Source organism: Crinia signifera, chromosome 6 (assembly GCF_055691185.1).
Source record: "Crinia signifera chromosome 6, ASM5569118v1, whole genome shotgun sequence".
Classification (NCBI taxonomy): domain Eukaryota; kingdom Metazoa; phylum Chordata; class Amphibia; order Anura; family Myobatrachidae; genus Crinia; species Crinia signifera.
The window spans coordinates 215,913,304-215,936,882 of record NC_139222.1 but is presented as its reverse complement, the minus strand read 5'-3'; the positions used below and the strand labels follow the sequence as shown (position 1 = coordinate 215,936,882).

Genomic DNA, 23,579 nt, shown 5'->3' with positions numbered 1-23,579 from the left:
ATATTTTGTGTAAACCGATTATTATTATTATTTTTTTTTTCATTTTTGAAATGTCATTTCATGGCTGTTCATGTTGTTTGAGGACAGATTTCTCTGGAACCAAATTGCCCAGTTTCACAGGACCAAATTCATTTGAAAATAATTTGAATCCCTCGTGTAAATGGGTCAGTTGGTTCTGAAGATATAGCTGGTTGTTTAAAGGGGGGAGGGTAGTTTTCTCTCCTCCTCACGCCAGAAAATGCAGGAACTAGGCTGGTGTAAAAGGGGCCAGTCCGGGAATGTCCCTGCATGATCCTGGGTCAATATTCCTGGGTAAATCCCTGCATTTTCTGGTGTGAAAGGGGTATTATATCAAATAGCTGGGACCTACATTGCTCTGAATACAGCCGGGCAGCCCCCTGCTCTCTGTCCGGCTGTCAATGGCTGTCATTTCTGCCTGGCGGCGGCTGTCTCTCAGTTACCACAAGCATGTATTCCCCCTTGGCAATGAGCATGTAATCCCACATGGCAATGAGCATGGAAACTCTGGCAATGAGCATATAGGTAAGCAGCACTTATGTAGCATAATTTTTAATAGGCATTATGGTGTTTGGCTTAATACGTAATGGACATTATGGTGTGTGGTTTAACATGTAATGGATATTTTGGTGTAATTTTTAATGCACACCTTTGGTGCGCAATGCCCGTTTATGAATGATAATGTGCATTATTGCTCAATCTGTTTGGTATAGTTTGTTTTTTGGCTCAATCCATGTGGCAGAATGTGAATTTTGCCTTAATCTGTGTGGCATAATGTGAATTTTGACTCAATCCGTGAACAATAGTGTGAATTTTGGCTCAGTCAGTGTGAATTTTTTTCTCATTCCATGTGGCATAATGTGTATAAATGGGGTGTGTACAGTATAAAGGGGTTACTATTGTGTTGCATGATTTTTCTAAGGGATATATGGGGTCCGGTATGATATGCTGGCGGTCGAAATACCGACGCCGGACTCCCGACCACCGCAATGCCGACAAGGGGGGGCTGTGGATCGCTCCCCCTTTCGGGCTCGCTGCACTCACCAAGCAGAGGGCACGGTGCCTTGCTATGCTCGGCACACTATTTTATTTTCCCTCTGTGGGACACCCACAGAGGGACAAAGTGCTGGCATTGCGGTGGTCGGGATTCCGGCATCGGTATTTCGACCACCAGGATTCCGACCGCCGGCATATTGACTGCATCCCGGTATATGGTGTGGTAAACTTAGATGACCACATAAAAGGTGCTGAAATGTTGTCTACCAAGTTTTGGCTTTCAGTATTTTTTTTATGACTGGAGTGCCGCCTCACCCCGCAAGTATCTTAGGATCTTAGGACATCGGCATCCTGCGGGTGCACCTTTGGATATCTCCCTGCATTTTTCCTATGTCAGCCCCCTGCTTTTTCCAGGCATATATAATTAGTTGAAAGTATTTACAAAAATAGAGACACACCCATGAGCAGACCACTCAACCAGAACACTGGTCACACACCCCACATTATTAGGTGCTGGCCACAACCCCTATTATTGCGCATAATAGGCCCTTAATCATTTTCAGCTCCAGGCCCATTTAGACCTTAATCTGGCTCTGGGTAAGGGATACAGTCATTAGGTCGACAAGCATTCTGTTGACATGCAGAAAGGTCGACATGGGTGTAGGTTGACATGTCATTAGATCGACACAAGCATTAGGTCGACATGGGCAAGGGCGACTGTCAAAAAGATCGACATGAGGGTTTTCACTGTTTTTGGAGCCGGCAGGTGGTATTTCATGCCCTACCATCCACTAGGGTATGGTGGGAGAATAAGATAGTGTGCCAAGTGCAGCGAGTCACCGTGCCCGAAGCATGCAAGGGGATGCGGTGCTACGTTTTAGTGTCCATGTCGACGGTGTCAAAAGCACAGTGAAAAACCCCATGTCGACCTTTTGACTGTCGACTTTGCTCATGTAGACCTACACCCATATCGACCTTTCTGCATGTCGACCTAATGGCGTCGACCCAATGCATGTCGACCTAACTGCTGTAGACTTAATGATTCATACCCAGAAGGTAATTGGCTTCTGATGACTATGTTTGTCTGTGCTTTAAACAATTGAAGACAATAAGGTGAGCAGGGATTGATAGGATGCATTAAACATTCGCCCCATCTAGTCTGCTCCTTATTTAACCATATTGTTACCATTATATCCTATCTGATCCTTATTTCTTTGTACGGATATTCTTAGGTTTAGCCATCGTATGTTTACATTTATCTACTGTATTTGCCTCTACCACCTCTGATGGGAGGCTATTCCACTTGTCCACTACCCTTTCTGTGAAGTAATTTTTCCTCAGATTTCCCTTGAACCTACCTCCCTCCAGTAGTACACAACATACCGGCACTCTACAAAGAACTTGTTAGTAACAAAAAAGTTATATCTTAAAAATAAATCTACAAAGGGTCAGGTAGGGTCTGTTATTACGGATATAGAAAGGATAAGCAGATGGGCCAGGTGGTTCTTATCTGATGTCACAATGGGGCACGTTGTGAGCTTACGCTGTATTATTGTGATAGACCCAATTATATGTGGCATGAGCCACCACCTGTTTTAACCAGCAGTCTATCAGTCATTGTCTGTGCCACACAATCTAAATATATTCAGTACATGACAGATTTTTTATCACAGAGGCAGAGCAAAATAATGATTTTAAATATCAGTGAACCAGTACAGAAGGGGTGCAGTAAGCGGTCTACATTCTATAACAGCTGCTTTCCTACATGTCAGAAACCAGTGTGAGGTCAAATGAAATATCAGCATCTCCCATGAAGTGTATAATGGATACCTGCATTTGATACACTGATATAATGTATCATTTGTGCACATATGCAAGTAACTTATCTGTGATTCTACTGTATTGTTTGACTTCCAGTGCTTTCCTGTAGCTCTGCATGTGGGAAATATGCCCAATGTTCTATATACAATTGCATCTCAGTTTCACATGTTGCAAAGAAATACTGTACAGTATAATAGCAGCTGAATCATTTCCATGAAATATCTGGAGTGTTTATATACAGTATGTCCACTATCCTCTCTCTCTCATTCCTCTGAAGTATGTTTTTATTTCATGACTGAGGAGCTTCTTTAATAGAGCAGACGTACAGTGACACAGTTGGGCCAGGATATCAACACAGGTAAAATAAGTGTAAAGCTTGCGGGTAAAGCAACATGTTTATAGTTATATTGCAGAGACCTTAGCTGCCTTTTTACTGTCTGACTGCTGCTTCACGCAAAAGGTAATGCAATCACTAGCAACAGCTACAGCAATACATAAAATGGTATAGGGTAGAGAGTGGTGTAAAAATGAGTCAGTGGGTAGGTTGGCCCTCTCCTGTATCTAGGTAACTGCACACTTGCAGTGTCATGTGACCCTACATTCATGAAGAACCTGTCATTACTATCTGGCTGTGATGGAGTGGAGCACATAACTTTGCAAGTATGTTTTCTATATACACACACACACACACACAAAAAATCATGTCATAGTCAATTTTCTACATGCTAGGTATGACTTGTGCCAAAGCTAATTTATCCAGGTCTAAAAATATATATCATACATGTTAGTTATCTGCCAGTGTATAAATGCATGTGAATCATGTAGCTAAAGATTAGCAGTTCTTTCCAACATGGTGGCTGTGGGGTAAATTGAGCCAGTATGAAATTATGGACGGTGGGGTCCGGACGGAGGGGGTGCAAGGTTTCTCAGAAAAATCTGGGGGAAGCACTTGCAAAGAGAAACCTACTTTGAAAATGATATGGCATATTTTCTTCAAAGGAGGTCATTTATTAAAGCTTGGATAGAAAGTCGAGAGAGATAAAGTTCCAATCAGCTCCTTACTGTTGTTTTTCAAACTGATGGGTAGAAGTATGAAGCGGTGAAAAGGGAGAAGTGCTTTATCACCGGCCAATCAGCTCCTGACTGTTAAGTTACAGGCTGGGTTTAAAAAGGGACAGTAAGGAGCTGATTGGGCGATGATAAAGTACCAGGCACTTTATCACTTCTCCTCAGTGGCGTAACTTCAAATTTTGCGCCCCCCCCCCCCCCCCCCGCCAAAGGGTTTCTGGTGCCCCCCCCCCGCGTCCCGCCGCCAGCCTGCCCGCCACCGGCCACATATGTACTTACATACTGAGAAGTCCGGCTGTCAACGATGCGGGTGGCAGCCGGGATGTCATCGGTGCGGGTGGGAGCTGGGATGCCTGTCAGCGCTGCGGTGGTCCCAGCTCCCATCCTGGCTTCATTCTGGTGATATGAAGAATGGACCATCACAAAATGTCCGCCCCAATACAGCAGACAGTTTCAGAGAACAGTCTGCTATATGGGGGGGCGGATATTTTATGATGGTCCGTCTCCATAGGCTCAGAATGAAGGCAGGACGGGAGCCGGGACCCCCGCAGCAAATACAGGAAAAGCTGCGGGGCAGTGGGGGCATTACAGTAGCACCGCAGCTCCCCGCGCCCGCACTTACACTGCGCCTCCCCGCGACCGCAGGGACTGCGGTGCTATTGTTACGCCACTGCTTCTCCTACCTTATCACTGCTTCATACATCTTCCCCACAGGGCCAGATGCACTAAGCTTCAAAAGTGATACAATGGAGAGTGACAAACAACCAACCAATCACCTCCTGCCTGACATTTTTCAAACACAGTCTGTGACATGGGAGTTCGGAGCTGATTGGCTGGTTCTTTATCACTCTCCATTTTATCACTTTTGAAGCTAAGTGCATCTGCCCACAGCCTGAAAAATGAAAGTAGCTGTTTTTGTAGTTTCTCTCTCCAAGCTTTGATAAATATCCCTCAATGTGAATGCTGAATAATCTACCTCAACAGACAGGAGGAACAAACAAGAAGGGAGCAGCACTTCATATTCCACAGCAAAGTTGATGGGTGTAACATTGAATAATTACTGAAAACCCAAACTGATGTATGTATGAAAACCGCTTCATTGTTTGAATGATAAAACTTAATTTGGTCTGATTGATATATATATATATATATATATATATATATATATATATATATATATATATATATATATAATAAAAGAGTCAGTTGGTCAATTTAACCCTAAACAGCTGGAAAAAAAAAAGGTACAGTAGCTATATTTATTTTGGTCTCATTTTCCCTTGCCAAAAGGCACAACATAAGTAAAGATTGACTCACCTTACCCCATTTGTGTGTGTATGTGTTTGTATTAAAAAAATTGAGAAACAATTACCTAGAATAATAATAAAATAAGCAGAAAAATAAATCTCATGTCTCTGTGGTAAGTGAAATGTATGTTTTGAACATCTTTTTCTATAAACAATAAAAACCTCAAATTGTATAAAATAGGCAATCACGTAAATTCTAAAAAAAAAAAAATTTCTTTGGTTGCAAAGATGATCAGGATGGAATTGAAAGGAGCTGTCTAAAAGAGAAGCAATTGACATTAAAAGCAATATTTATTTCTTTTTACAGTTTCTTATATAGCGGAGCACATTCCGTTGCGCTTTACAATAGTAATATAGATTGATAGTAACAAAGGGGATGTTCAGGTTGGTTTGCAGAGCAAATTTGGTTTGCTAATGGACAAAACCATGTGCACTGCAGGTGGGGCAAATGTAACATATAGAGAGAGCTAGATTTGGGCGAGTTATTTTGTTTCTGTGCAGGGTAAATACTGGTAGATTTATTTTTACATTGCAATATAGATTTTTTTGTACACCTCACCCAAATCTAACTCTCTCTGCACATGTTACATCAGCCCCACCTGCAGTGCACATGGTTTTTCCATTAACAAAACCAAGGGGGTGATTCTGGTTGACTCGCTAAGGAGCGAAAAATCGCTGCTTAGCCAGCCATCTAATACCACCCGCCCCTTGCCACGGGCCACACATCCCTGCCGCTTTGTGAATGGATGTTTTGCATAAATATCTATTCGTAGGATAGCGTATGGGGGCGAAATCCGCCGACCATCAAATTATTTTTCACCTGACCAATATTTGAGGCAGCCGGTCCAAGAACGGGGCGGGCGGCTCACATCCTGTGACGTCAGCCGCCCGACCCCGGCAGACCTGCATTCGCATTGGGGAGGCTCAGTATTTTCCTGGGTGCACCCAGTGTTTTCGTGGGTCCCTGGTGCAAACCCCCAAAGTAACATAATTGGTGTGGTTGAAAGAAGACCTAATGCCCCCTACACACTTGGCAATTTCACCTATTTTCTAAGCGATCTGACTAGATTTTATTAGATAGCTTAGAAATGAATTTCGGATTGCTCCGTGTGTACAGCCCATAACAATGACGAAATGCGGCCCAGCATGTCGCCATTGGCGGCTTAGATATTCAGTGCATGCACTAAATATCTGAGTTCTCCTAGGAAGCGCTAATAGGCAAACTTTAGGTTAGCTCAGATCGCTCAGCTCACATCGCTGGTGCATAGCAGGGGCATAGCGACATGTGCTGAGCGATCTGTGCTAACCTAGATCGCTTAGCACAGAAAACAGTTGCCCCATGTGTATGGGGGCTAAGGCCATTAAGGTCAACCTATAACATTACATGAGGTGTAAATGACCTGGATAAGGTTTAACCCCTACAGTGGTGTTTTTTTTTTTTTTGGGAGCGCTCCCCACTGGGTGAGTTTTTTTATGGGGAGCGCTCCCTTAAAAAAAAAACACCACTGCCTCCCTGGGTCCGGGCAGCGCCGCTGAACAGTCAATCAGCCGCAGCCCGGCCCGGCTCCCCGTCCCTATATGCTGCGACCCGGCTTGTCATAAGCCGGCGCTGCAGGCTGTAATGTAACAGCCGGGGGGCGGGGTGAGCTGGGGGCGCGATGGAGGGGAGGGAGCAGGGCAGCGCTGAAGCTGCCTGAGTTCAGCGATGAACTCAGCAGCGCTGCCCGGCGCTAATCGCTGGCAAATCCGAGAATTTTCCAGGCTTGCCAGCCTGAACATTAAGGCTTAGCCCGGAAAATTCTCGGGATTACCAGTGAAGGGGTTAAATAAACAGGATAAGGTTATTTCCTATCTATAATAAACCAGGATCACTGATGACCCAGAATGGATGTACATTATATCATAAATAATTTATAGACACTTATTAGTTGTTCCTTAAAAGGATGCACAAAGCTAAAAATAACAAAAAAAAACTTTACTATCAGTATTACCAAGATCCTATGTTAAGCTGAGATGGTTGAGAACGTGACACAGAAAGAGAAGAGCAGAAGAGGCAGAGGGGAGTAAAATGGAGGAGCTACATTAAGGGAGAGGAAGGGAGGGTTTAATGGCGGCAGAGAAGCTGCAGGACACAGAAGACTGATCTCAGCCCTCACAGAGAGGAAATAAAAAAATACAAGGCACACAAATGATGAGCGTCGCTGGGCAAAGTCACGCTGCCGTCCAAGACACCAGGAGCAGTGAGTGCCGCCTGCAACAAAATCACTGATGCTGGAGCCTGCATGTCCCACTCATTCAGCATCAGGATATTGTTCCAGGGGACAAACCAAGAGGCGTCCACAGATGCGCAAGAGATAATACTGAGTCTAGGAGAAGGCTGTGGTGAGCACACAGATGGGAGACAAACAAGGAAGACAAAAAAAAAAACAACAACATGTAAAATAGTACACTGGGAGCTGTATTGTGCAAGAGATGTGGTAAACATAAGATAAAGCCAGGATGGGCATCCACTGGAGATAAAATCAATAAAAAAAGTTCTTAAGGTGGATCATTACACACAAAATAGGAAATATGATGCAGGACAGCACAAAGATTCTGCTTATTTCCATATAAATGATAGTACATGATTACTCACCTGTGCGTATAATTATGCTTGTGAAGGTGGAGCAGCCCGCAGCACATCTCACAACCCATCCTCTGCAGGGTCAGGGGGTCAGGTGCTGTGGACTCCGTAGCAGCACAGCTCTGTAGATATCCTTTCAGGTCCCCCTGCACACAAAACCTTGCGTTATAAATTCTGCCTGAACTAAACATACTGTATTACATACTGTATAAACTAGTCTGGATTAAACGCCACTCAATACTAAAAACACTAGAGAATACATGTATCAAGCTTCAAAAAGTGAAACAGCTTCTAACTGCCATTTGACAGGCTGGGTTTGAAATATGACAGTAAGGAGCTGATTGACTGGTTGTTTATCTCTCTCCATTGTATCACTTTTTGAAGCTTGATACATCTGGCCCTTAACCCCTTGAGTGGTAGGTTTTGCTGGATCAGGACAAACCTATCGGGGCATTTTCGCACATGCTTCACAATACTGTCACGGATACCTGATTTTTGTTTATATTTTAATAATGCCCATTTTTGATCTAACTATACCAGAGATATCCCAAAAAGTTGCACAATATAACAAGTAGTGATTTCAAATAGTAACCATGGGAACATTAAAAAAAGAGGAATGAAAGTGGAGAAAGGGGGGGAAGGGACACATTACAATTCAATTTGAGGAGGGGGGGTCTGCCAGAAAACTAAATTCCAAATTCCATGTTTCTATGTTAAAGCTTTTATACCATAGTGTGCAGCGACAACAGTTCCAAATTTGATGCGTACTAAAGGAAGGTTCCCAAATTAGAAAAAAATTCCAGTTTTCTTAATGCACAGACATTTCCCTCCAGTCCATTTTGAAATAGTGAAATAGTGAAAAGAATGGAAAAGTAGGAGATTTTTAATGCATATTTTAATGCAGTTATCTATCAATTCCCAATATGGCCAAATCTGCTTAATACAGCAAGTGAGGTTCTCCATTGTAACTCTCACGTATCCTCCCAACTCCTATCAGTCATCATCATGCGCGTTTGTATGCTGCCAACTTCAATCATAATGTTCTTAACCAGCTGGCAGGCAGCAGTTTTGGGGCTCTAGGGGAAGGAGGGGAACTGGGTCATCAATGCACGAGAAGCCGGTGTTTGGGTGTGATGCAAGGGAGCTTTCTGCTTATTCTTCATTTCCAACGACAGATGGGCAAAGTTTATGTGGCACACATATAATTAACAATTTCTGAAGCGTCATCCAAGTTCCTACTACGCTTAATCAAACAGATATGTATTTAAATACTTAATTTGCAGTACTATAGCAATACATGTCACAATTTGTTCAATGTTCTGTTAATTGCTACATGAGCAAATGAATCAAGATCACTGCAGCTATTTAACAAGACACACCTATATTTTCATAAACACTGTAACACTCAGGTTACATAAGATGCTAAAGGATCTCTTTGAGCAATCAGATCTTGGCAGAGTGTATTGGCCTCTACGTAACTGTGTGCCTAATGCACTGCACTCACCAGTGGGCAGAACTCCATGACCAGGAGGTAGGGGGTGATCTCAGCACACTGGGCCAGACACTGAAGCAGGTTGGGGTGCTGGAGTACTCTGAGTAGAGACAGAAGGTACAAGCATACAATGTGATCATAATTCACTATCATCATGTTGCTAAGAAACAGTGATCATTGTAAATATGCAGGGCCATATAAAGGTCTGTGGGGGCTTCTATCAATAAAAAAACTGAAATGATATTGGTTAGTGCCGTAACACCATATATATCGCATAATGACCCCAAAACCACAGTGCTATATACAGAACACCTCCAATAATAGTAAATACTCGCCGTCCCTGCCTCTTGTTCTTCTGTTGGGAGAGCCCAGATCGCGCTACTCCCACTCCTTGATTTCTCTGGAGGCCATTTTAAATATGGTGTCGGCTCATGAGCCAATCAGAGCTCGCGGCTTGGCAGCCAATCACTGACCGAGGCTGTCAGCCCACGAGCTCTGATTGGCTGGCGGCCGGTGCAGCATTTTAAATTTAAATGATTCTTAAGCCAACAGAGGCTGCGTACGGCAGAGGGTTCGCAGCGGGTAGGAAGTGAGTGCAGCAATTGGTTTCACCCCGTTATAAGGTGACACATGGGTGTGGTTGGCACCCCGTAATGATGCCTCTGGTGGCAGCCGGGCAGCAGCCATGTACAGAAGCATTTCAAATATGGCACCAGCCTTGAGCAAATCAAAGCTGGCAGACCAGCAGCCACTCAGGAGCTGGAGGCTCCTGAGTGGTTGCTGGTCCACAAGCCCTTTTTGGCTCACAGCTGCTGCCATATTTGAAATGCAGCTGTCTCCATCTGTATATGGTAGGGATGGCCATCGTTGCCGTTGCCATTGCCATCGATGGTGGTCATCGATGGCAATAGTGCAACTGGCCATCTATTAGTGGCATACTATGCAATGGATGACCATCAATGTTTTACCTATTGATGGTCATCCATTTTCTTTCAAGGATTGGGCTGTGGGCCATTCAAAATATGGAGGTGGGGCTTCACTGGTGTAGGGGGTGGAGCTATGTTCAGTGTCCCAGAACCTTGGTGAAAAAAAGAAAATATTTGTTTATGCTCGACATCGATGGAGGGAAACCATCTGGTTCTTGACATTCGATGGCAAAACTATTCTACATCCACCATAAAGCATCAATCTCAGTCAAAAAGTCAGAAATCCCTGCATGGATCATCAAGTGCCGGACGGGCGCATTGTACACTATTACACTTATGACAGTGGACCCACGTCAACCTATTAAGGTACTGAATAAGTTAACCGGGAAGCTCAGTTGTCTTTTCATAGATAATGTGATCAGCACCCTTATTTTTAATATTGCAGACCAATATATCATTTCCTAAACAGAGAAAAATGACTGCACGCTTGAAGGAATATTACATTTTTACTACATTTATTGTATCATTGTTGTGCTTATTATTTACTATTTTGTGATTTTTATATGTTTGTCCTTGGTTAAAAACAACGTTTTTTACCTTATATGTTGTGAATTTAAAGTAAAAAGAAATGACTTTTCCCTCCATCATACACAACTTTGCACTGTTTTTCGCTGTTTTTTTTCCCCATAACATGCTGCCTTCCCCTGCACTATTGACTTTTATTCATCTTCTGATGAGCTGGGGAAATTCATGTCATATCCAATTTAAATACAAACACGCACATGGCTGATAAAGTGCAGGCAGACATGAGGCAGATCTCTCAGAACAATGCTAAAACAATGAGACCAACACAGCAGGTGCAGCACATGCTAGTGCTACTACCTGACATTTTTCAAACACAGTCTGTGACATGGCAGGTAGGAGCTGATTGGCTGGCTGTTTATCACTCTCCATGTTATCACTTTTGAAGCTTAGTGCATCTGGCCCTAAATCTGTGTTCATGTCGACAGGTTTCCAACAGACTGCCAGACTGGTACCACACACACAATCAACAATTCTCTGGCCAACCTGCCATATACTGTATAGCCATATTAGTAAATAAAATCATATTATGTGTACCCAGCTTTAGGGCTTATATTTAATACTACCATGCAAAAAGCTATTACATTTTGCAATCCAGAAAGACATTGGATTTTGAACAGTATAGTGTAGTCAGAATAGAGGAAGCTGATGCTGGGAGCTTCAGCACATATATTTATATTTGTAACCAGGCAATTAAAATATCATCTAGTGCACCTATGCAGAAAGTCACATAATACCCCTTTCACACCGCACTTGTTAAACGGTATATTGCCCTTTTTTCCTATTTCAAAACGTTTAAGGCTGCAGTGGGAAAGTGCCAGAGTTGATTTACCGGTTAAAGATAACCGGTATTTCAAAACGTTTAAAAGTCCTACACGTTTCAGAGATGTTTTTTATGCAGTGAGAGAATTTTCCTGAAACGGTATTTAGTAAAAACAACAGATTCCAGAACTGTGATAGGCTGTCCCCTGCATTCTGCCTTGAAATGTGTTCAGGGAATTAAACGGGTTGACTGATGTGAATGGTACTTAAACAGTATTCAAAACGGTAATCTACTGCAATGTGAAGGGTGAAACCCGTTTTAAATACCGTTTACAAATACCGGTTTTTAAAACGTTTTGGCAGTGTGAAAGCGGTTTAAATGTACACTGTGATATTATGGAAGATAAACATGTGTGTCGTAAACAAAAAATATTTGTGTCTTAAAGATAGCAAGTAAGAAAGCCATAATTACTTTGGGCAAAGTTTGGATTTCTTGATATATAATAGCATTACTATTGTGATTTCAAGCACATGTTTGAATGCCTGAAGCCCCCTTTCAATTATAATAAAATGTAATTAAAAGAAATTGTTTACACGTAAAAGGTTTCCACACAAAAGGTCTAGAACCCACACAGTCTAAAAAACGAATTACATCTTCTGGCACCAATATACTAATTTCACAGTGGTAACCGAATTTTGAATAGATACAGAGCTCATTACAAATGTGTTGATAAAAATGACTGACACCCTCCACTGAATGGTCTATTATAATGCTTCTTAGAGTTGGTCCACACATCCTCAGTTCATGGGCGGGATGCACCAATCATCGCATCTTGCTACTTACCGGATGCATATTCCCGGCATATGCACAAAGACAATCACAAAGGACAGCTCTTACCAGTTTATGACCTGGGGTTCTACTGTATCTGTGCATGCATCTAGTGATGCATGTCGCCAGGGTTGCTGGGAGGGATCTGATTGGAACCCTATTAGCGGAAATGTGTGATAGAAGCCCAGAGGTTTATATGGGGCAACTATTTTTAGATGGCATTGCCCACCGCATTCAAGCCATACTATCTATTGCATTTCTGGGGCTTGGTGAATATGCAGTACGGAAACGGCATTTTCTGAGGTTTGGCCACATCCCCATAGATTGTAAGCTTGCAGCAGGGCCCTCTAACCTCCAAGTCTGTCTGTTGTTACCCACTTTGTTTTATCACTGTCTACAACTGTAAAGTGCAACGGAATCTGCTGCGCTATATAAGAAACTGTAAATAAATAAATAAATTGTGGAGGAGACTCATTTAGGGCGGGATGTATCAACATACATCTCCGCCCTTCGCACGGCAGCCGCCGCGATGCTACGCATATGTACTAACATATGCGGCCAGCATCGGGCTGCGGTAACGGAGACCCCCGCAATACCTGTGATGTGGGCTGCGGGGGTCTCCGTCACCTCCCGGCGGCTGCCAGCGTCCCCCTGCGTCTCCTCTCCCCCCCTGAAGTCGGATGTCCTCCCAGCTGTGACACCAGGGGGAGGAGGAGGTTAAAGGAGGACGGGAGGGGGGGGGGGGCGGCGCGCGGACGGCGTACGGCGAAAGAAGCCCATAGCAAAAACGGGGCGAACCGGTGATGATACATAGGAAAATGCGGTAAAACGGGGGTTTTACCGCATTTTACCTTTAGTACATCCTGCCCTATAAGATGTAACAAATATTTTGCAGAGGAACAAACAGAAAAGCATGAAAAATGAGCTTACAGTACATACAGTCTGGAACAGAAGGACGGATATACTTTTGACTCATATCATAGATCTTTTTGACATTATGTCGCCTACACATGCAGCAGTTTCAAAGATTCAGTATTTAAAAGATGGAATTACACTTTTACAAAGACTCATTGATGAATGGCTACAACACATGGCTAAAGGAAATCCTACAAGCTGGATCCATCATAAATTAAAATTTTCACTCTTTAATTTCCAGATCACACTTCTTTGAGGGAAATGTGCCGACAGGATTTCTTAATGCAGTAATAATAGCTTAACGTCCAGTTATGGATGATGGACTCACTGGTGGCACTACCTGTCTTTTTCACGTTATAACTTGTGGCATTTGGTGGTTGCCACGGGCATTCAGCTGCATCTGTTTTGAAGCACAGGAATTTTGTGCTGTTTTATATGCAAAAGAGCGTTCTATTGGTCATTGTTGCTGACAAGGCACTATAGGTTACAGAAAATCCCCTTATATGTCCACAGTCTGTGATGTGCCTATTTCCACACTCCTTTAGACAAGCTCCCACAAGTGCCATGAGTGGCCAGCACAGCCCATGCGACATAGCTTCCAAGACAGAATAATGAATACAGATTAGGCTAGTTCCATCCCCAAAAAGTCATCTTAATATTAGACTGGTTCTATTAAAAAATCCCACCTACCTCAGACAGGTGAAACAAAATCCCTGATAAGCGACAGTTTTTCGGGGCTGCAGTAACGAATACACACCAGTTTCACTGAAGCTGTGTGTCTTTGAATGTTCTCTGAAGAGTTCTAATTGGATACCCCACAAAAATATTGGTCAAACATTGGGAAAAAATTGCTAAATATTATGCTTTTTTGCTCCCAATGTTTCATCGGATATAATAGGATACCCCCCTTAGAATGTAAAGGCAACCTTTTGTATGTAAGCTGCATACTACCTTACTTTTCTGAACATACAGTATGTACACAAAATTGTGACTTTTCTTTCAAGCGTGTGGTGCTTTCCCAGCCTTCATGGCGGCCATGAAGAGATTTAAAAAACAAAAACAAAAGGGACCACCAGATTAGGAGTATTTGAACTCACCTATAGGGCTGAGTCTCCTCCAGGAATAGCATCTGTTCCTGAACACTGGCACTGACTTTAAGTTCCTTCACCACAACTTGGGTACTGGTAAGCCCAGAATTCACCTCCCCGAGAAGCACCTAAGGAACCACAAAAATAAAGTAAAAATATTATTTCCCTTGGACAAGCTGTAGAGCATATAGACAGATTCGGGGAAAATACAATTCTTCCTAGGTCTCTAGTATTTAATTCATCATATTATTTTCTACTAAGGAGATACTTTTCAATTACTTCTACATCGTGGAGACTTTTTTAATCCTGCTATTAATTAATTAATTATAAAAAGATCTGGAGCTCCCCATCTATAAATTAGACATCAGCTTGCGTTAAATGGGTAAAAGCACCAAGGAATACGTATAAAATGTATGTATTAATCCAAGTTATTGGGGAATTGAGTTATAATTGTTTGGTTATTGTTGGACATCAATAATAATCATTTTGATTTTATTATACATTTTTCGTGCAAATGAAGTAATGTGTCTTAATTACTGTATTTATACTTATTATTTTTTATTGAATAAATAATTAACAGATCAATGCAGTGTGCTCTCTCGATTATTTAGTTATTTTCTTCATTGTTTATTATGTGCATAATCATAATGTCATACAGCAAGCACAAACAGACAAGTAGAAATAGAACAAAAAAAGGGAAGCGAAAATAAAAATAAAGTTATAATGTTACATAGTGCAAAAATAAAAAGGTAAATAATGCAATAAGCAAGTAGGAAATAGAAAATGGTGTGGCCAATCTGAACATTAAAATCAGATCAAGAGAAGGAGAAGGAAAAAGAGGGGGGAGGGGGTGTAACTTAAATTGGTCAATCTAGTGTTTGTGATGCATTTTATTTCAGTTCCATTTTAGATTTTCAGTTCTATTTGTGCTCAAAAGAAAGCATATTCAATCTTTCATTGTGATGATAAAAAAAGAAACAAACATTGATTGTACCTTGGGTATTTTATCTGTAATACAAAGAAAATCCTGCAGAGGGCACCAGAGAATGCTCACCTTGCCAAACCATCCATGGCCAATTTCCTTCAAGTACAACAAGCTCTGTCTTCCCAAGTCTGTAGACTTGAGAAGTTGAACTGTAAAAAAAAAGCACAATACAGTACAAACAGATGATTAATTCAAAAATAAAAATAAATAACTTATTAACAAATGAAACCATTTATTGGCTTATACCATAAGATTTTGCTACATTTTTACATGCTTCATAGGTAAAGTCCACAGGTAGCAGCGGTCCACAGTATATATTTGTAATAATTGCAGTAATGGTTTGACTATGTTAACGTTTATGAGAAAAGGCAGAGATATTTCTCATACTATGTGATCCTCAGAGATTTCAGGTCAGAGTTGAAATGTTTGTAAAAAGACTGAAACAGTGGAGCGTATAATTGCTGCGGTGATCCTTATAGGGGCCATTATTTACACAAGATATATAGTATGGTTTACTTGTATTCTTTTAGAACTGCTATTACAGCCAATATTTGGGAATGATTATTGGGCCACACGTGACAAGCATTAAAACTGGCCTGATGGAGAGGTGGGTGGAAATCGGGCATGTACTCCTGCCTGCTCACAATAATATGTATATAATCTCCTTTTTGCATAGGTGCGTGTATCCTGTATTTGGTGAGCCCTGCCCCTATACGGTGCGGGGCTTGCTATTGCTTATCAAATATCAGTACACACTAGAAGTAGCCCATATTTGCTGCAAATTTAGCATCGGAAGCGTATATTTTTGCTTTATGTGCAACTTTGTAGAGCATGCACTTATGTTCACATTGCCAACATGACAACCTCCCATTACAACCCAATTCCTTCTGTCGGGAAGTGGTGCTCAAAACACATGTGACTCTTCATCATCCATACTCCGCTACAGAGCATACACAGTATTAACATAGGCAAGAAACAATTCACCAACAGGCTAGTTTCCGGCTTGCATCTGCCCCATAAAACCCCAGTTTATGAATCTGCCCCAGTTTATGTTTCAACTCTAAAGCAAAGTAGCTGAGATAGGATAGCAAGTCACAGTGCTGAGTCCTTATATGGTGGTAGGGCTGGGACTACAACGATGCAGCGGCAACGGTCTCGGGGCCTGATTCAGAAATGAACGCATGCATTAGCATAGTCGCGGCATTTTTTTGTATGCAGCGGCTTGGCTTAAACATGTTAATGCCACATGAGGCAATCCTGTATAAACCCCTCCTTCCGGCTTCTGTGCTCCTAAAAGTACAATACATTTGCCTGAAGATTATAGAGTGATGTTTTTGCCTGCAGTATGTGACACAAAGTCTGTACACATCGCATTTGTTCTACGACATCTGCTCGCTATCAGTACCAATGATTGTCATTCAGCGCTCTTGGTGTCGGGAGACAATCTGTCAGGTTTCTGACTACCAGGCGGCTCATATGATGTGTACACACTGTGCAACAAACGGACAGGCTAAGTGGCCAGATTATTGTCCAGTATGTACCAACCATTACTCAGTAAAGGTTAAGTGTTGTACAACAGTGCTAGCAAAATAGAAGAGGGAGCTTTAGCAAAACTTGTCGATAGATAAAGTACCAACCAATCAGCTCGGAAATGTCATTTCCCCACAACATGTCAAATGGCAGTTAGAAGCCCATTGTCTCGCTCTGCAAGGCTTAGTAAATCTCCTACATTGTCTATAAAAATGGATGCAAATAAACTAACTTAAGCTTGGGCAACCAACAATCCCCCAGCTTGGGAAATACAATTCCTAAACAGGACATTCTGGAAGTCATAGTTCCAAAACAATGGACTAAATGTTGCCTTCCTCTTATCCAATCAGACAGAAGGTGCGAGCACAATTCAAAAAATACATTACTGGACTTGTATATGGAAACCTCAAACCATCTAGGGAGGCAATGGAAATGTTCAGGGCAAAATAAGAATACAGGTCTGGGTGCTAATTATGCCAAACCCCCTACACTTTGACACACTATGTCTCCAAGTTCTGTGTGTGACATTTTACATCCCTCACTGCTCCCACGCTTGCCTTCCTACCACCTTGCCCTAGAATTCCAGGAGTGCATTCCAAACCACACCAGCAACAAACACTGGCATTGTGTATAGCCTGGCACAGCCCGACACTCCTTCTGATGCTGGACACTGGGGTCATTCTGTATGACATAAGCGCAAATATGGAGAGGACCAGGCTGGGTGACAAAGATCCTTTGTGTGTTAAGAGCTCTGTTCTTTGACAGCTTGTTATAATTCCTTTGTGAGTTGCTTCACCCCCTTATTTTGTGGTTTTCCAAAAGATAAAAAAATGAAATTCCTAGTTTAGATTCCAGTCCCACTCGCTCCTGTTCACACTGAGGAAATGACACCACAGCTACAAGCATTGTCTAGGCAGAGCCCACCATGTACAAGAAGGCACCATCTCCAACTTACATGGTCCTACTTTTTCCACCCACACAATGAAACAACTACCACATTCACAGACAAAAACCAGTGATTGTACACAGACAGTCGTAGGACATGCTAAAACCCAATGCCGATTGTAAGCTGGAAGGTTTTATAGAACCTAATATTATACAGGTTTGCACCTTCAGAACATGATCTACAATACATCATACATCAAAAAATTTGGGCTTAGGGCCTTATTCTAGTTCACTCTTTCTGACAAAATCCTTCTTAGATGGACAAAAGCATGTGCACTGCAGGGGAGCAGATGTTACTTGTGCAGAGAGAATTAGATTTGGGTGAATTATTTTGCTTCTGTGCAGGGTAAATACTGGCTGCTTTATTTTTACACTGCAATATAGTTCTCACTTTGGAGTAAAACCCCACCCAAATCTATTTCTCTCTGCACAAGTAACATCTGACCCCCTTCAGTGCACATGGTTGTGTCCATCTAGGAAGGATTTTGTCAGAAAGAGTGAACTAGAATAAGGCCCTTAGTGCGCTATATTATGGAAACGACAGCCGGGAGATGGAAAAGGAGACAGACGATTATGATAAATAAATTCTTAATGGGTATAAAATAGCTGATTTATAAGCTGCAAAGGCCAAAGTAATGACAATACCTAGAGCAAAAAAGTTTAGTTCCTAAACAGGTTGAAGAAAGTTTGATGGCATCTAGAATTCCTTTTGTACATAAATACAATAGTGCCAGTAAAAAAATAGTCAAAACCACTAGAGACCTGTGGCCAATGATACAGAGGGACCCTCAAGTAATTTGCACATAGCTCCTTATTACCCAGTTTTCAAAGACAGCGCAATCTTAAGTAATGGCTGGTGCAAAACTATATATTCAGCTTCAATACAGATGGAATGCCTCTTATTCAGCACTGGGGATCGACAGAATGTCCCCGCTGGCGATCGTCGGTGGAGAGGCACTCCATCTGACTGAGATGTGCAAGTCTTTCAGCGACAGGGGGCTTCAGGGAGATGGTCAGGGTGGGAGGTGCAGGGAGGCGGTGGGGACCGACGGGAACCAATGGGGAGCTCTTTGAAAGGCGTCTTGTGTGAGCGTGTCCCCTTCTGGCGGCTGGCAATCCAGGCCCTCGCTAGATGAGGCAGACTCCTTCTGTAACTTGATAAGTACCAATTTTCTGTCCAAGAAACCTGGATGCTACAGGTGTGTTAATTGCACCACGTGCAGCTATCTTGAAACTGCAAATTACTTGCACCCATATTCAGGTGTTATAATACCCATCAAACATGTTCTGTCATGTTGTAGTACCCAGGTAATCTACATCATCAGATGTCCATGTGGTCTCCTCTACGTGGGGAAGACTTTGAGAACTTTCAAAGAAAGGATGGCAACCCACCGGTCGACCAGAAGACAGTCGATCGAGTTGAGAGTTATCACTAATGAACAACTTGATCCACGTAATTTTAGGGAACAGGACCATAGTCTAGTGACCCTCTGGTACAAAATTATTGATCAGGTCCCCTTTAATATGAGATATATATATATATATATAGATAGAAAGATAGAATATTTTTTATTTTTAGCTTGGTGTTTAATCGATATCACAGATTGTATTGAAGATCAAGGTTTCGCCTCTGCTTGCTGATTGACTCTTTTTCAACAGTTTCATTTCATACCTTTGTTCAAGTATGCACAATACTGTTCCGTTTGATTGTTTTTAATTGTGAATGTGCATTTTGTTGAGCGAATCGGCTGGTGCGCATCGCAGAGTTTGTGACGTCATCAGGACCGGATGGAGACATAATAGAGGGAGGTGATTTAAGTAAGTTATTTGTCAATGTTTTTTCGTGCCTGATGATGAGCTAATAAAGCTTGAAACGTTGCTACATCTGCTAGACCTTTGTGTCCGGTTATATCCAGTATTAAGTCCTGCGAGCGCCTTTATATTGTTAGTGTGTATACTTAATGATATATTTTTTATTAAAACAGAATTTGATTTGATTTGATGATGTACAGTATAAATAAGCACAACACATCTGGCGTTAGAATTCTGACAAGATAGCTGCTGATATCATAATTCCTTGCACTGAATAATGCCTCATACACTAGAAGCAGCCTAGCCAGACTTCATAAGACCGATATATTGTGCGCGACTATAGAAATGCTATAGCTAAAAACTTAGATTGTATATTTATACATTTCTGCAAAAAAAATAAAAAATAAGTGCAGCTACAGTTTTACCTTTAAACTCAGAAACTAACCATTTTCTCACCTACAAAAAAAAGCCTTTTCACAAATTGTGTCCTCCTGCAGACAGATAATCATGCAATGTTGGCCTAATTATCTCATGACACATTTGGGGATAATTATAGAACCTAATGCAGTTTTCATCAGCATTTGTAGACCTGTGCGCCAGTTTTCATAAATGTCCCATGGTGTGGACACAGTGACCGTGGTTAGCTAGCTGTTCTATCACTATATGCTTAATGAATTAATAATATGCTTTAGCCAAATATTGAGGATCAACTATTCTTATTTTAAAGTTGTTTATCCACCACAGAGCTAACAATGTGTATCTGGGCACAAAATACCATCCCAGATGTCACTGATATTTTGGGGCGAGCACAATCTCCTACAGTTATAACACAACGTATAGGAGGGAGGGAGGGAGACATTTGAGGAAAAATACTTTACCAAAAGGGTAGTGGATAAGTGGAATAGCCTCCCATCAGGTGGTAAAGGCTGGGTCAGTAGAGCAATTTAAATATGATTGGGATAGACATAAGTAAATCCTTAGAAATAATTAAGGATCAAATAGGGTCTGAGGTAACAATATGGTTAAAAAAGGGGCAAGTGGTTCTTATGTGTCATCTCATTCTATGTTTCTGCACTTCTAACATTTATCATCCAATAATAATTAAAATAATTCAAGTGGTTTTAGCTTGGCTGCTATCTTTTATGGATGAAGACATCTTATATGGAGGCTAAACCATGAATGTATTTCATCATTTGCAGATCATGTTGATAAAATTATTATAAAAACCATAATAGAAGATCTAAAAATGAAAACCTTCATCTAACTGAGAGCATTGCCTCATGATGTTTATCAAAAGCCTCTCCCTGGACACCGTGAATGAAATGTCATTATACATAGTGTAGCACCACAAATATGTAATAATGTTTCACCCATCATGTTTTTTAACAAAGCAATTTGTAATTAGACTATAAACAATGAAATCATCAGTGCGGAAAGAACATCAACAACGGATTCATTGACAGGATTGATCCATTATACCAAGATGTTGCTACAGCGAGAATGAAGATCCCCTTAACGGTACCTGATCTTCCCGGTTGCTTGGACATTGGTACTGAGACCTCTGTAAGAGGAAGGACATAAACTTCTGGTCCATTTTGTGTGGCTGGAGAACTCTGGATTGAGAATTCCGTCGTGCAATCTTCTCCCTCCACATTGTCAAGCTCCTAGGGGAGAGAAAGATATTTCTTATAAAGAAAGAAGGAGGTGGGGCAATAACTATGCCACCGCCCACACATTAACCTCTTCCTGACACATTTGTGGAGAGAACTTACAGTCAATGGTCTCCTTAATGAGCACAAATAAGTTGTTAATGGGAGTTTGTGTACAACCTCTAGTACAACACTGTAATTCTGAATGATTTTATATTAAAGAGGTTAGCACTTTGGGTACATTCAGAAGGAACCTGTGAGTGCCACAAAGGATCTGGTCAAACAGTCTAAAAAAAAAAAATGGTACTTATATGTTAGTTGGGCGCCCACTATAGTTAGTACGCTCATACCCCCACTATCCATGTCGGCATGGAGTTGATTTTATATAGTGTGGCGAGGGCAGCGAGCCACTGAGTCCGAAGAGGGGACGCGGAAAACTAAGCAAATAGCTTAGTGGGCGCCCAACTAACATATAAGTACCAAAAAAATTAATAGTTTAATGCAGAAAAATTAGAGGACAACTCAATAATTGATGTTAGAATATGCGGTTCTAATCCCCTTTGCTGCAGTGCTCCTTCCACAGTGCAAGTCTGCCCATATGCTACAGAGATGCAGTGATGCACTTCTCCTTGCTGTTCCTACCACATGCCTATTTCCAACATTTATATTGTAATTTCCCTACTCCCAGGAACTTTCCATAACAGGAGAATAATAAGTTCAGAGGGGCGGGGCACTACCCAAAACAACATTGTGGGGGGGAAATGCATCAAAGCTTGGTATGAGCTAAAGTGGAGAGTGATAAAGTACCAACTGATCAGCTCTTCACAATTTTCAAACACAGCCTGTAACATGACCGTTAGATGCTGATTGGTTAGTACTTTATCACACTCCAAGGGTTGATACACCTACCCGTGTGCGATTTAAATGAAGTCCACCTAGAGGAGAACACTGGACCTTTAGAGCTTTCCACCCGTAGAAGAACTATGCATTCCATCATAATTTAATGACGTACAAATACATTTTACGTTTTGGTTGGAGTCCTCCTTTGAGCACCGAAAATAAAACGAAATAACAAATGCACGTACTGTATGCTGTCTGGCATCACTTGTCTCTCTGCTCTTGATAACTGGGAGTGTGTGGTGGTGGGGTGTGTGCTAATAGCACACAAAATGCATTGTTCTAACAGGAGGTGCACGTCACTAATAGTTCCCATGTACTTTTTCTCTAGTTGGTGCTTATTGGCAAGCCAAGTGAACAAAATGCCACAACCACTTCTTCTATATATGGACACAGCTCCAGTGTATGGATAGGTAAAGAGTGAGTATTTATTTTGATGACCTTGTCTAGCTGCAAATGAGGTAAAAGCTGAAGAATTAGAGGCAGTAATTCCATTCTGGACGCTGTCACCATTGCCCAATACATGTGCCCTCAAATAGGAAAAACTAGTGAATTAGATACAGTGGGTCAGATTCTCTAAGCTTCAAAAGTGATAAAATAGAGAGTGATAAACAGCCAGCCAATCAGCTCCTGCATGACATTTTTCAAACACAGTCTGTGACATGGCAGGTAGCAGCTGATTGGCTGGCTGTTTATCACTCTCTATTTTCTCACTTTTGAAGCTTAGAGAATCTGGCCCAGTATGCTTAATGAACTTGTTTTTCTCTATGAGCGGCAAGGGTAGACTTGCCATGGTCATGGACACGATGTGCTGGACCAGAATGGCACATGGCAGCTAATGCTGATACCTGAATGACCCCATGGCCAAGGAACAATCTATGAAAGAGGAGATTAAAGTTACTGTATGTCATGGGCATAACACCACTGTTAGTGCCATTTTAGGATTGTGGTTTATTTGATTTCCTCCTACAGGAAAACCTCTCGGAGCTGTACCTGGACCACGAGACATTGTCTGTTACAAAAGGCGTTAAGTGGGAGGCAAAGCCTGGGCAGTCTTGGCACACAGAACGCACTAGAGCAATGTTCTTCAAACATGTTTCAGAAGCCATGTCGATGATTACTCACGCATGGCTGTCTGTGGCATTGCAGCTGGCACAGGAATAACCCGCGATCTGGGTGTAAGAGATGCCAGCTGCTGCCTTGTTTACAGAGCAGGAATGTCACACACATGCCCCTTGGCACCCTTTACACATCTGCCCATTTCATCCTCATGGGTATTTCAGTTCTCCCCGAAGCCAGCACTCCAAATTCTTATATTGTCTAAAGGAATCTTC

General features: G+C 41.9%; 1 protein-coding gene across 4 annotated transcripts in view; it reads right to left on the bottom strand.

The window, feature by feature from the left end:
- Positions 1 to 23,579, bottom strand: part of AATK (apoptosis associated tyrosine kinase) — a 104,612-nt gene that overhangs the window by 24,718 nt on the left and 56,315 nt on the right. For all 4 annotated transcript variants that reach the window (XM_083148812.1, XM_083148813.1, XM_083148815.1 and 1 more), the window contains 5 exons: positions 21,222 to 21,363; positions 15,482 to 15,561; positions 14,437 to 14,555; positions 9,338 to 9,425; positions 7,846 to 7,979 (listed from right to left, as the gene is read on the bottom strand). In XM_083148812.1, coding sequence (XP_083004938.1) covers positions 7,846 to 7,979; positions 9,338 to 9,425; positions 14,437 to 14,555; positions 15,482 to 15,561; positions 21,222 to 21,363 — 563 coding nt within the window. The remainder of the gene's footprint in view (positions 1 to 7,845; positions 7,980 to 9,337; positions 9,426 to 14,436; positions 14,556 to 15,481; positions 15,562 to 21,221; positions 21,364 to 23,579) is intronic.